The sequence below is a fragment of the Ostrinia nubilalis genome, chromosome 11, assembly GCF_963855985.1.
Source record: "Ostrinia nubilalis chromosome 11, ilOstNubi1.1, whole genome shotgun sequence".
NCBI lineage: Eukaryota > Metazoa > Arthropoda > Insecta > Lepidoptera > Crambidae > Ostrinia > Ostrinia nubilalis.
Genome location: NC_087098.1, coordinates 1,550,416 through 1,560,901, shown reverse-complemented (window position 1 = coordinate 1,560,901; position 10,486 = coordinate 1,550,416). Strand labels below are relative to the sequence as shown.

The 10,486-nt window shown below is 34.8% G+C and overlaps 4 protein-coding genes across 4 annotated transcripts in view; 2 read left to right on the top strand and 2 right to left on the bottom strand.

Moving 5' to 3' along the window:
• The window catches only part of LOC135076051 (uncharacterized), a 33,173-nt gene that overhangs the window by 9,914 nt on the left and 12,773 nt on the right, over positions 1–10,486 (top strand). The window lies entirely within an intron of this gene.
• On the top strand, positions 143–943 carry LOC135075821 (TM2 domain-containing protein CG11103). The gene has a single exon (XM_063970281.1). It carries the CDS (start codon positions 308–310, stop codon positions 857–859), a length of 552 nt encoding a protein of 183 aa, XP_063826351.1. The 5' UTR covers positions 143–307; the 3' UTR covers positions 860–943.
• On the bottom strand, positions 1,377–2,453 carry LOC135075820 (small ribosomal subunit protein uS15). The gene is made up of 3 exons (XM_063970280.1): positions 2,342–2,453; positions 2,049–2,176; positions 1,377–1,705 (listed from the first exon to the last, which is right to left on the bottom strand). The coding sequence occupies exons 1-3, from the start codon at positions 2,362–2,364 to the stop codon at positions 1,401–1,403; spliced, it is 456 nt and encodes a 151-aa protein (XP_063826350.1). The 5' UTR covers positions 2,365–2,453; the 3' UTR covers positions 1,377–1,400.
• LOC135076042 (trafficking protein particle complex subunit 5) lies at positions 4,404–6,093 on the bottom strand. The gene is made up of 5 exons (XM_063970491.1): positions 5,808–6,093; positions 5,572–5,698; positions 5,366–5,449; positions 4,828–4,926; positions 4,404–4,570 (listed from the first exon to the last, which is right to left on the bottom strand). The coding sequence occupies exons 1-5, from the start codon at positions 5,957–5,959 to the stop codon at positions 4,472–4,474; spliced, it is 561 nt and encodes a 186-aa protein (XP_063826561.1). The 5' UTR covers positions 5,960–6,093; the 3' UTR covers positions 4,404–4,471.

The window sequence follows — 10,486 nt, the reverse complement described above, 5'->3', positions numbered from 1 at the left end:
TTATCCCGACAACAACGTAACAACACGTTACACGACCGATATTATAGGTCATGCAGCAAGAGTTGAGACGATGGTAATGGCGATGGCCAGTGGCCATGGCATCATCAACATTCCAGCCTCTTGATTTGAAATTATGTTTTATTTTATTGATACCGTTATTTGTTACCGTTGCTCAATATTTCTGAACTGAACAATGACTGTCAAAATTAGTCAAAACAGGAAGATTTGTCAACAAGAGATTTCCTGTGTTTGCTCTATTATAAAATATTAAAGCTAGCAGCTAAGAAATGGCTTGAAATTAAGAATAATGATAGGAAAAAGTGGTCTCATATTAAATATCTTAGTCCTTGTAACTGCCCTTCCTCGCGGTTCATCCGATAGCAATCCGTATGCAGACGAGCCCTATCGACCGCTAGGCCCACTAGTAAAATGCAACTTTCTACCGATGGAATTCTTGAACTGTGATCATCCCATCGACCATAAAGGGAACCAAACAGCCAGGGATGCCACAGGTCACGGCTGTGTAAAGTTTGGAGGTGTTTTGTATGAGAATGTTGAGAAGACTAAAGTACAGTGCAAGGCGTTGGATAATATCGAGTGTTACGGCAGCAGAACGTTCTTGAAAGATGGTTTTCCGTGTGTGCGGTACTCTGGACACTATTTCACTACAACTCTCATATACAGTATACTTCTGGGGTTCCTGGGCATGGACCGATTCTGCCTTGGGCAGACTGGTACAGCTGTGGGTAAACTCCTGACTCTGGGAGGCTTGGGCATTTGGTGGATCGTCGATGTAGTGCTACTGATTACTAACAATCTGCACCCTGAAGATGGAAGCAATTGGAATCCTTATGTATAGTCTATTTGCATCATAAAAATTGTAATAGTTCTAAGTTTTGTATTGTTGACTGACTTGATGAATAAAATATGGAAGGTTCAAATTTTTACTTTCTTTATTTAAATATTATTTGAGCAGAACTACTGAATCCTTTAGTTTTGATAATATTTTGAATGAAGTTCCTGCTTGGTATTATATTCCTATTTTGATTTGTTCAGGAATAGGAACATAGCCTAGAAACTTAGTCTGTATCTAAATAAATATAATAATCCTAATAAAGAGCTCAAATTAGTATTATTTTCAGGAGTTAAAATTGAATTGAGCAGGCAAAAAACATGCCATGTAAAAGAGTGTAAATGAATAGTAACATTAAATTTACAAATATTACCTACCTACAACTAAATTGTCCATAATGTAAAAATTATTGATTTTCAAGGAAATCACTGTTCTAAATTTTATCTCGCTAGTGTACCTTTCTGGGAAAAAGATAACAGTGATATGACAAGAAAAACTAGGTGCTTGAAAAGAAAACACAATGGAAGTTTTATAATATAATTAAAACTTAAGCCACAAGGGCTGAAGCAGTGCTCGACTCATATTTCCAGTTGGGGGGCAGAACGCTCTTTGTCTTGTAGTAGCGAGCTAGCCTGTGGATTCTGGACTCGACCAGGATAAGTCTGAATTTGCTGTCCTTGTCTTTCCTGTTGCGTTCCAAGTGCTTCCTCATCGCAACGGCCTTCTTGATGAGGTAGTATAAGTCCTCAGGTAGGTCGGGGGCCAGCCCCATAGCCTTCATGATTCTGAGGATCTTCTTGCCTGTCACAAATCTGACTTGGGCAACTCCATGTGAATCCCTGAGCATGACACCTGTAAAAAGGAGAGATTTCGTTTTGTAGCATTTACAAAAAACTAATTTTAGGATTGAAATACAACTTGTCGTCAACGTCAACGTCATATTATTTTCTTTTACAAATTCTTGTGATGAACATCAAAACAGTTATTTTTAAAACACTATAAAAGGCATGAATGAAATGACAAATTTTGTTATTTACTCATTGGATTTGGTTTGGGACTATGAGGGTGAAAAATACCACATGATGGAACACTGAGCAGATAGCACAAGTTAATTTAATACCACGATACGAGCTATAAACTAATCGTAAGTCCTGTCGAAATGACCTAAAACATGGAACGTTTGTAAGAAACTTACCGATTTGGGATGGAGTTAGGCCCTTCTTGCCCAGTTTGAAAATCTGTTCCTTTACATCGTCAGCAGTGAGTTTCAGCCAGGTTGGGACACTGCGACGGTACGGCAGCGCCGACTGGGAAATACCCTTGCTGAAAACATAAAAATCACACTTTTATCCTTTGCCATGTGGTGGTCGGGAGCGCGGCGTAGAGGTTATGAAGCTGTCACATCACAATTTTGGATTCACCATAACCCAAATTTATATTATGGTTGTAATTTACACTTTACACTGTAAAATTTAACAATAAAATTACCCAGGTGCGTGCATACGACCCATGGTTGCGGTTTTTAGAAAACTCGCCGATCTGACAACGACAACAAGGGAAACGAAAAAGATGGTGGCCGGAAACCGTTCATTCGTTCACCGCTTTCGTTTTATTGTCTATGAATGAATACTTCCTTGCTAGGGGTGTCTATTGATTGATACCAAATAAAATGTGATAATGATACCCTAAAAAAATGGTAACAATAGATAGAGAAAAAAAAATCAGACTTTTCAGTTTTCAGGTATTAAGGCTTTTTTTACATAAATCATTTTTGATCTAAAATAACCAGTTAAAAAAAACTGTTTCCCTGACGTATGTCATATGTTTTTTGACATCTGCTGTCAAATTACCACAACATTTCAGAGGTCTGAAATAGGGTTTGTGGCTTTTCTCTAAAATTTGTCGATTTGAAAGATCAAAATGGCAAATAATTACGGCATATCCGATGCAGAATTGAATTTGATTAAGCAGCAGGCTGCCCGCCGTGCTGGTTTACGTAAAGAGTTTCTGAAGCAAAGAACCAACCCTTGGAAACATGCCTCCGAAGCTGGTTATGTTGTGAGTATAATTACGTAATTTGATTTAAAAACAGTATTTATATTGTAAACAATGAACTAAAACCAATCTTTTTCTAATTTTCAGTTCGACAAGGGTATCCAACAGTTCATGTCGATGAAAGTGACTCAGTATGATCACTTTAAACCTAATATGAGAACTAGTTTATTTGGAATATGTGTTATCGTTTTACCTATGCTTGGATATGGTTACCTTTGTTTCAACGAACGGGCTCAACGCGAAGCGAAGATCAGGAGTGGTGAACTGCGCTACAGGGAAAGAACCTGGAAGTTAGCTTAATCAAAACAATTGAAAAACATAATAGTTGTATAGTTCAATAAAATAATTTAATGTCGAAATACTATACTTTGTGTATTAGTTTTTGCCTACTGACTGTACATAATATAACTGGCTTCAAACAAAAAAGTATTTTACAAGATACTGTAGATCAGACATATGATTATGACAACTTGTCAAATCTTATAACTTTGCAGTTTCTTGATCTGTCCTATACATAAATAAAGAAATAAATTTAATAATACATAGTGGTTTTATAGTTTTAAACACAATGTCTAAGCAGTGCTACTCAGAAATTGAGTGCAAAATCATCAAGGCCCAGATTGAGAGGCGGGCCAAATACAGGAAAGAGTTCTTGAAGGCTAGGACTGACCCTTGTAAGCACTCCCAAGAGGCTGGATATGTTGTATGTATCATTTTTTATGGAAAATTGAAGTTCTGGCCATTTCCTTAGTTAGAAGAAGTCATTATATATAGGTATCACAAATCCTGGTATTAGATGCTTAGATATGATGGTGACCACAGTTGTAACAGCCTATAGAGGTAACTATATAACTCCATAAGAGGTCTCTACAGCATCATGTCCAGAAAACATAATCTAGAAGTGGGGTTCACAACACAAGGGGTTGTAGGGCTAAAAATAGGCTATGCCTAGATGTCACACTATTCCTGAGCTTCTGAAATCTGTAAGACTCCTAGTCAAGCTGCCTAGTTAACCAAAAAATAAATACTATAGTTAATCAAATCATCTATTCGTGAACACAGGTAAAGCAGTTATTCAAGCTGCTGCCCATTTCATCATCATAGTTACACACATAACATCATCTATTTACGGCATACCTATTTTCTATCTTATTCCAGTTTGATGAAGCAATGCAGAGGTTCATGACATTGAAATGCTACCAAACATACTACTTCCAACCATGTATGCAAGCAGCCATTAAGGGCATTTTATGTATTGCACCCATGTTCATTTATGGGTACATAATATGGGAGAGCAGAAACAAGTTTGAAACTGCCTGTCGGTGCGGTAGTCTGAGGTATCGTGATAGACTTTTCAAATTACAATAAAAATGTAGTCATTTATTATGCTTTGATGATTAAAAAATATTTTATTGCTATTGAATTTCATCTTTCAATTATTACAAAAATCTTAATGCTAAAACTGTAGGCTACTGAGACTATAAAAACCATAACATAAAGCTTACAGATTTATTACAAGTATTTTAATTTAACATATTATAGAGGTAGCAGAGGAGCATATAATTAGCGATCATCCAGTGATTTGTCTCTGGATATGACTGAATCATCAAACTTCACCATGTAAGTGGTTCCCTTATGCCAGTGAGCTGTGACTTTTGCAGGCTGAAATAAAAAAAAAAGATTACATTATATAAAATGAATAGATAGAAAAAATCCCTTGTATTTAATAGTAAACAAATTGGGATTTTTTAAGTTAATGGGATGGGCAAAGAGAAAACAACATGAGGCAATGTGTAAGTCCAAGAAGTAGTTTTTGCCTATTGCAGCATCTGTATTGGACTTATTAAACAAGTATAATCAAATATAAAATAATTTAAGTACATAACAATATTATGCAAATTGACAGGTTAGATACTTACAAATCCACTCTTGGTTAGGACAGCTTCAATGATGCCAGCATTGAAAGTGGCGCAGTTGAGGGAACCTTTGTCCTTTGGCACACTTATGAATTTGTTAACCTGGAAAAATTACAATAAAATAAGAAGCCTTAAGTCTAAACTAAATGTTGTGGTATCCACATGCAGGTTATCCATGTAAACTAGAAAGCCACCCTTTGGTCAAATGACAATAATCTTGTTGAATTACTTGACACTCCATAACTTGAACTTATAGACTTGTTTTTTAAAGTAGATAATCCAAAAGGTTTCTTTCTTGGCTGACAGTTTCCTAATGAGGGCTATCGTTTTAGCGCTCACCAGTTAGCGCCACTGTAGAGTAAGGTCCTGTCACTTGCTAGTAGCGAAGACAGTGGCACCAACTGGTGAGCGCTAAAGTGGTAGGAGGACTATCACATTTGCACTCATCAAGATGGCGCCACTGTAGAGTAAGGTCCTGTCAATCGTCAGGGGTGCCAACTGTTAAGTATAAAAACGATAGCCCTCATTAGTTGATACTCACCAGTGCATCCTTTTCAATTATGTAGTAGGTTCTTTCATCATCATTTGCATGTTCCAACTTATCAGCTTCTTTTCCAAACAATACCTGTAATAAAAAAAGTATTCAATCAAGTATTAAAGTAATGTATCAACTAAACCCTTGTACAGAAGAATTTGATCCAAAGATTTAAATAAAGCCTCCAAAATTCATAGTTAGAATCTAAATACCTTCCATAATGTCGACTTCACAAATAACAGCATATTTAGCAGTTTAATTTCCCTTTTACTATTTCTTTCACGAACGAAATACAGATCGAGGAGTCTTGTGCCTACATCTTGACCAATGTCTGATAATCTGAAATCAGAGAAAAGTTTAAATGATTGATTACATCCGATAAAATTAATAGCAATTTTATCAAGGATAGTTTATCGACTTATTCTTCCTAAATCTGTGTAAGACTTACTTGTTTTGCAGCTCGTGAATAGAATGTGAGCGGTTCTGACAATACTGAACTATTTCGGAGAAAAGCAGGGCGTAAAAGGCCAAAGAAATCTCCCCCTTTCCTTTGCTCAGTGGCTTGTCCAGGATCGAGGATTTGGAGCGACTGGATGACATTGTGAGGAGAGGTTCTGATAGAGAACTTTATTCAAATCTTAAAGAGAATTCTCTCTTTTAACTTTAATTAATTTAAAATCTCAAAATTTAATGAAATTCTCGTCTCGTCAGCCATCGCTCTGTTGACAAACCAAAATGTCAATTGTCACTTTTGACGTTTATATTTTTAATAACTTTATCGACTTGGGTAACAGTTATTTAGCCATTTCTTCCCGCTAGACAAGTGGCACTTTTTGATCAACTGTCGCCTTTTGCCACTTGTCTTGGGACTTGGGAGGCAGATATTGATAGGTAACTAGCCCTTTGAGACAAGGTAAGCGTAACAAGAATAATACAGCGTTTGAAGTTGATATAGCATGTCTTCTGTCTTGCCATGAGTGGCAGAACTCAGCAGTAATATTAATGACTGGCTGGCCGCCAAGGCTGAACAAATAGGTAATTATTCATCGTCTGAATAACTCCGGTACCCCACGTTGGTAGCTGGCCTTAATCCTTGACAACATGCTAAATAATATAAAAATCGAGGTGATTTTCGGCGCACTTCTGCTGCCACAAGAGAGTTCATCTTAACCCCCTAATCCATCCATCGCCGAATTTAGGCTGCCCTGATGGTCCAACGGAATTTTAAATTCAAACAAACTAAGAGTAGGCAGGCTGTGATTCTGATTTTCATTTATTTATACGATCCGCTTACTCATTGATATCATTTAATGATTTGAATACATACTCTCTAATCTGTGATTTGAATTGTGGAATCGATTCTGTTAAGGCATGTAAAATTAAAATAGACATGTAAGCATGGCGATTCAGTGCGCCACTGACCAACGAGACTTTCAGCATTGCGTCTATATCTATAAATTAATTAATGGAATAAAACAACACAACGTATAAATAACAAAAAACTTTACTTCATATAAAGCATATTTTAACAGCGTTAAGGTACATCATTAAATCAAACCGTGACTTATAATATGAATCCATTATTCACATTACGTTACATTTGTGTGGCCGACAACCTGTCAACCTATTTTCTACAGTGAAGGTCGGTTCTGAAATGTATTAATTATTCATAATTATGATGCAGCTCCATTAGGTATGCTTTTTATACATGGACTTTCAATAACTACCTATTTAAATAAGTTTATGTACCATTAGCTCGGCTATCACGAATCTCGAACATTCAAAGATTATGGGAATGCTTGCCACTCATTTATATTGAAGACTGTACTTTTGGCGGTAGATAGAACAAGTGCGATTGCTCAAGTAAGTGTAACTACAAAGAATGGAGGCACATCACGTGATTTGTGGCAGAGCTGGGGCCTGAATCTTTTGTGCATGGCTTAAGCACTAGTCGAACACAAAACAGAAAAATTACAATGAAAACATTAAATCATTTACTTTTTGTATAGTTTTACACGTCAGTCCTTAAAATTACATAAAGTACTTAAAATGAGCACCCGTTCTTGGTTAACTGTATCAACAATTAAAACGATTCATTGAGTCAAAATTTAAATGCGCATATCGTATTGACCGACATTGTATTATCTTGTTTAAACTGCGTCGATACAGAGGACCTTGAATCGCTAATCGTCAGGTATCACCATTTGACCCAGCTAGATGGGTCTTGTGCCATTTTAAGTTACTCCTCGTGTACATTTACGATAAGAGTTTCCACGTTTTTAAATATTAGTAACAATAAGTGAGTACGCAGTTGCCATCAAAATGTCGAAACTTCACAACTTGACTCGGTACAGTCAGGCACAGAAATGGTAGGTAAATTATTTTTATTGTGTCGACTTTCATCGCGTCCGTTCTTGATTCTAAATGATTCCAATTCTGTGCCTGACTGTACTCATACATAACGCGCACCCGGTTAATCAATTTGTAATCAACACATTACTATTATATTCAAATTACAAGTTTTCAATACATTTCTTTTGTTCCCTGGCAATTATGGTAGTGAAATGTCTACGGATTATATTAAAAAGTCGTACAAGTGAAGCTAACGAGCGGAACTGTTAACTTACTTTCGTAATTTAATAATTGTTAATGTAATAATAATGATGTAACGTCTGACTAATACAGTGTGAGTCACGTTAAAGTGTACATATGAAAATAGATGAAACTAGACCTATTTTTATCGACAAAAAAGAGGTCAAAAAATTTTTGAGATTTTTTTTTAATTTTTTATAGAATTTTTTTTCTTCTAATTACTTATTGTAAAGAAAACCTAATAACTTTTAAACTAAGCGGTATATCCTGATAAAATAAAAACAGTAATAATGCTAAATAACAGCCAATACTAAATAAATACATAAAAAAGGCCAACAAATAATAAAAAAATAAACTTTTTGAAAAAAATCTGCTTTTAAATTCGTGTTTTTTTGGTTATTTGATAAATTTCTCCAAAAAATGCCCCTATAACCGGTGGTTTTTATTACTTTGTATTATTCTCTATCGTATTACCTTCGTAAAACCAAAAATCACATGTCTCTATCCCTATCACAACGTTTGCAATGATCGTTTGAACTAAGCCTCTCCGGGCGCGCCATTCAACGCTTCGTTAACCCTTCATTTGGCAAGACACAAATTGTTTGATTTTTTCAATAAAATCTATTTAGACCTAATTGTTACTATCAAATAAAGTTAAGAAAAATAGTAAAAAAAATATTTGGTTGATATTTTCGAGAAAAACGATTGTTGCTTATTTACCACATTGCCAAATAGGGGTACTTAAATAAAACATTGAGATATATTTTAGAATTAAGTTTTTTATATGAAAATCTTAAAAAAAACAATCGTATTTCACATTTTTATGCATTAAACTTGTTTTTGGCCATTTTCGCAAAGTCGACAATGACCTTTTTCTCCAACATTTGATAGATGACGTATGTCATCATACTTCACGATCAATATGCCGAGCCAAGGTTGGCTTTTTATTTTCTCTTTAGCTTCTGAAACTGGTATGTTACCGTTATCTGCTATAGTTGTTGACTTCAACGCAAGAAAAATGTGTTTATCATTTAAATCAGTTCAGCAGTATAAGTGTGAAGACAAACATCACAGAGACAGACAGCAAATTCTTCCTCTCTCCTAAAATGCTGTGCCCGACAGGGTCCATAATTGCATCAAAAGTAATTACTATACCATCTCTATAACATTATTCATGTAATACATGATTGATTTATTGTGTATTGACAGTCTTTTGTATTAACAAAAAACTAAACCTATTTTGTTAGATGTTTGGCACTGTTGCTTCTAGGCAACATCGAGGTTCGGAAGCATGTATTGTATTAGAAAACACAGTTTCTACGCCAAATATTGCTTTATATGATTAGTTTGATTTATTGTGAATTAAATTTAGACAAAACAAAAACAATCAGAGATGATAAAATAGTACAAAATCAGAAAACTTCCGTCTTTGTTATTCTCATTGCGCGTCATCTTGGCGTCTGACAGAAATATGGATATGAAATCACTCAAAACTCAGTCGACGACCGATTTACTAGTGTTTTGCTGAACTAAACTTTGTAACAAAATCGAATGATTTGCACAAAACTTATTATTTGGTGCTGTAGAAATATTCAAAGTGGCTGTTGCTTAAAAGCATCACTGCCAAATGAAGGGTTAACAACGAAACTGAAAATGGCTCTAGATTTGTTATTTTGATAAAGACAAGTTAGATTTCAAATAAAAACAAAAGATTTCAAAGTAAAATAAGCATTTTAGTTAAAATTAAAATTGTCTCTAACTGTAGCGGAGAAAAATGTTGTGGCAGGCCTTTGTTCAAACGATCATAGCAAATGTTGTGATAGGGATAGAGACATGCGATTTTTGGTTTTACAAAGATAATACGACAGAGAATAATACAAAGTAATAAAAACCACCTGTTATAGGGGCATTTTTTGGAGAAATTTATCAAATAACCAAAAAAACACGAATTTTAAAGCAGATTTTTTTCAAAAAGTTTTATTTTTTATTATTTGTTGGCCTTTTTTGTGTATTTTATGTATTTTTTTAGTATTGCCTGTTATTTAGCATTGTTACTGTTTTTATTTTATCAGGATATACCGCTTATTTTAAAAGTTATTACGTTTTCTTTACAATAAGTAATTGGAAGAAAAAAAATTCTATAAAAAAATAAAAAAAAATCTCAAAAATTTTTTGACCTCTTTTTTGTCGATAAAAATAGGTCTAGTTTAATCTATTTTCATATGTACACTTTAACGTGACTCACACTGTATACAAGGCAACTAAAACAACATACTAGCTAACTTGCAGCAAAACTGATAAATTCATTTGTTTTATCATTCCTAGCCCGCGTGATTAATGGACGGAGCGATCGCAGACACACAACATGATAGGCTTTTGTGGCGAACTTTGTCAACTTTTGGTATTCTGTAAGCTTATTATGTTACTCATTAAATAAATAAATAAAACTGAACTTTGGGTCGGAACTCTATTCAGATCGGAAGTCTAGATCAATTTGGGTTTTGATGAAACTGGGACACAATATGAAACGTACCA

Coding starts and splice junctions, on each gene's coding strand:
- LOC135075820 (XM_063970280.1), bottom strand. CDS start 2,364: ATGGGTCGTATGCACGCACCTGG. Junction 2,177..2,341: donor GGTCGTATGCACGCACCTGG/GTAATTTTATTG, acceptor TTATGTTTTCAG/CAAGGGTATTTCCCAGTCGG. Junction 1,706..2,048: donor CCTAACTCCATCCCAAATCG/GTAAGTTTCTTA, acceptor TCCTTTTTACAG/GTGTCATGCTCAGGGATTCA.
- LOC135075821 (XM_063970281.1), top strand. CDS start 308: ATGATAGGAAAAAGTGGTCTCATATTAAATATCTTAGTCCTTGTAACT.
- LOC135076042 (XM_063970491.1), bottom strand. CDS start 5,959: ATGTCATCCAGTCGCTCCAAATCCTCGATCCTGGACAAGCCACTGAGC. Junction 5,450..5,571: donor TGAAGTCGACATTATGGAAG/GTATTTAGATTC, acceptor TTTTTATTACAG/GTATTGTTTGGAAAAGAAGC. Junction 4,927..5,365: donor TAATTGAAAAGGATGCACTG/GTGAGTATCAAC, acceptor TAATTTTTCCAG/GTTAACAAATTCATAAGTGT.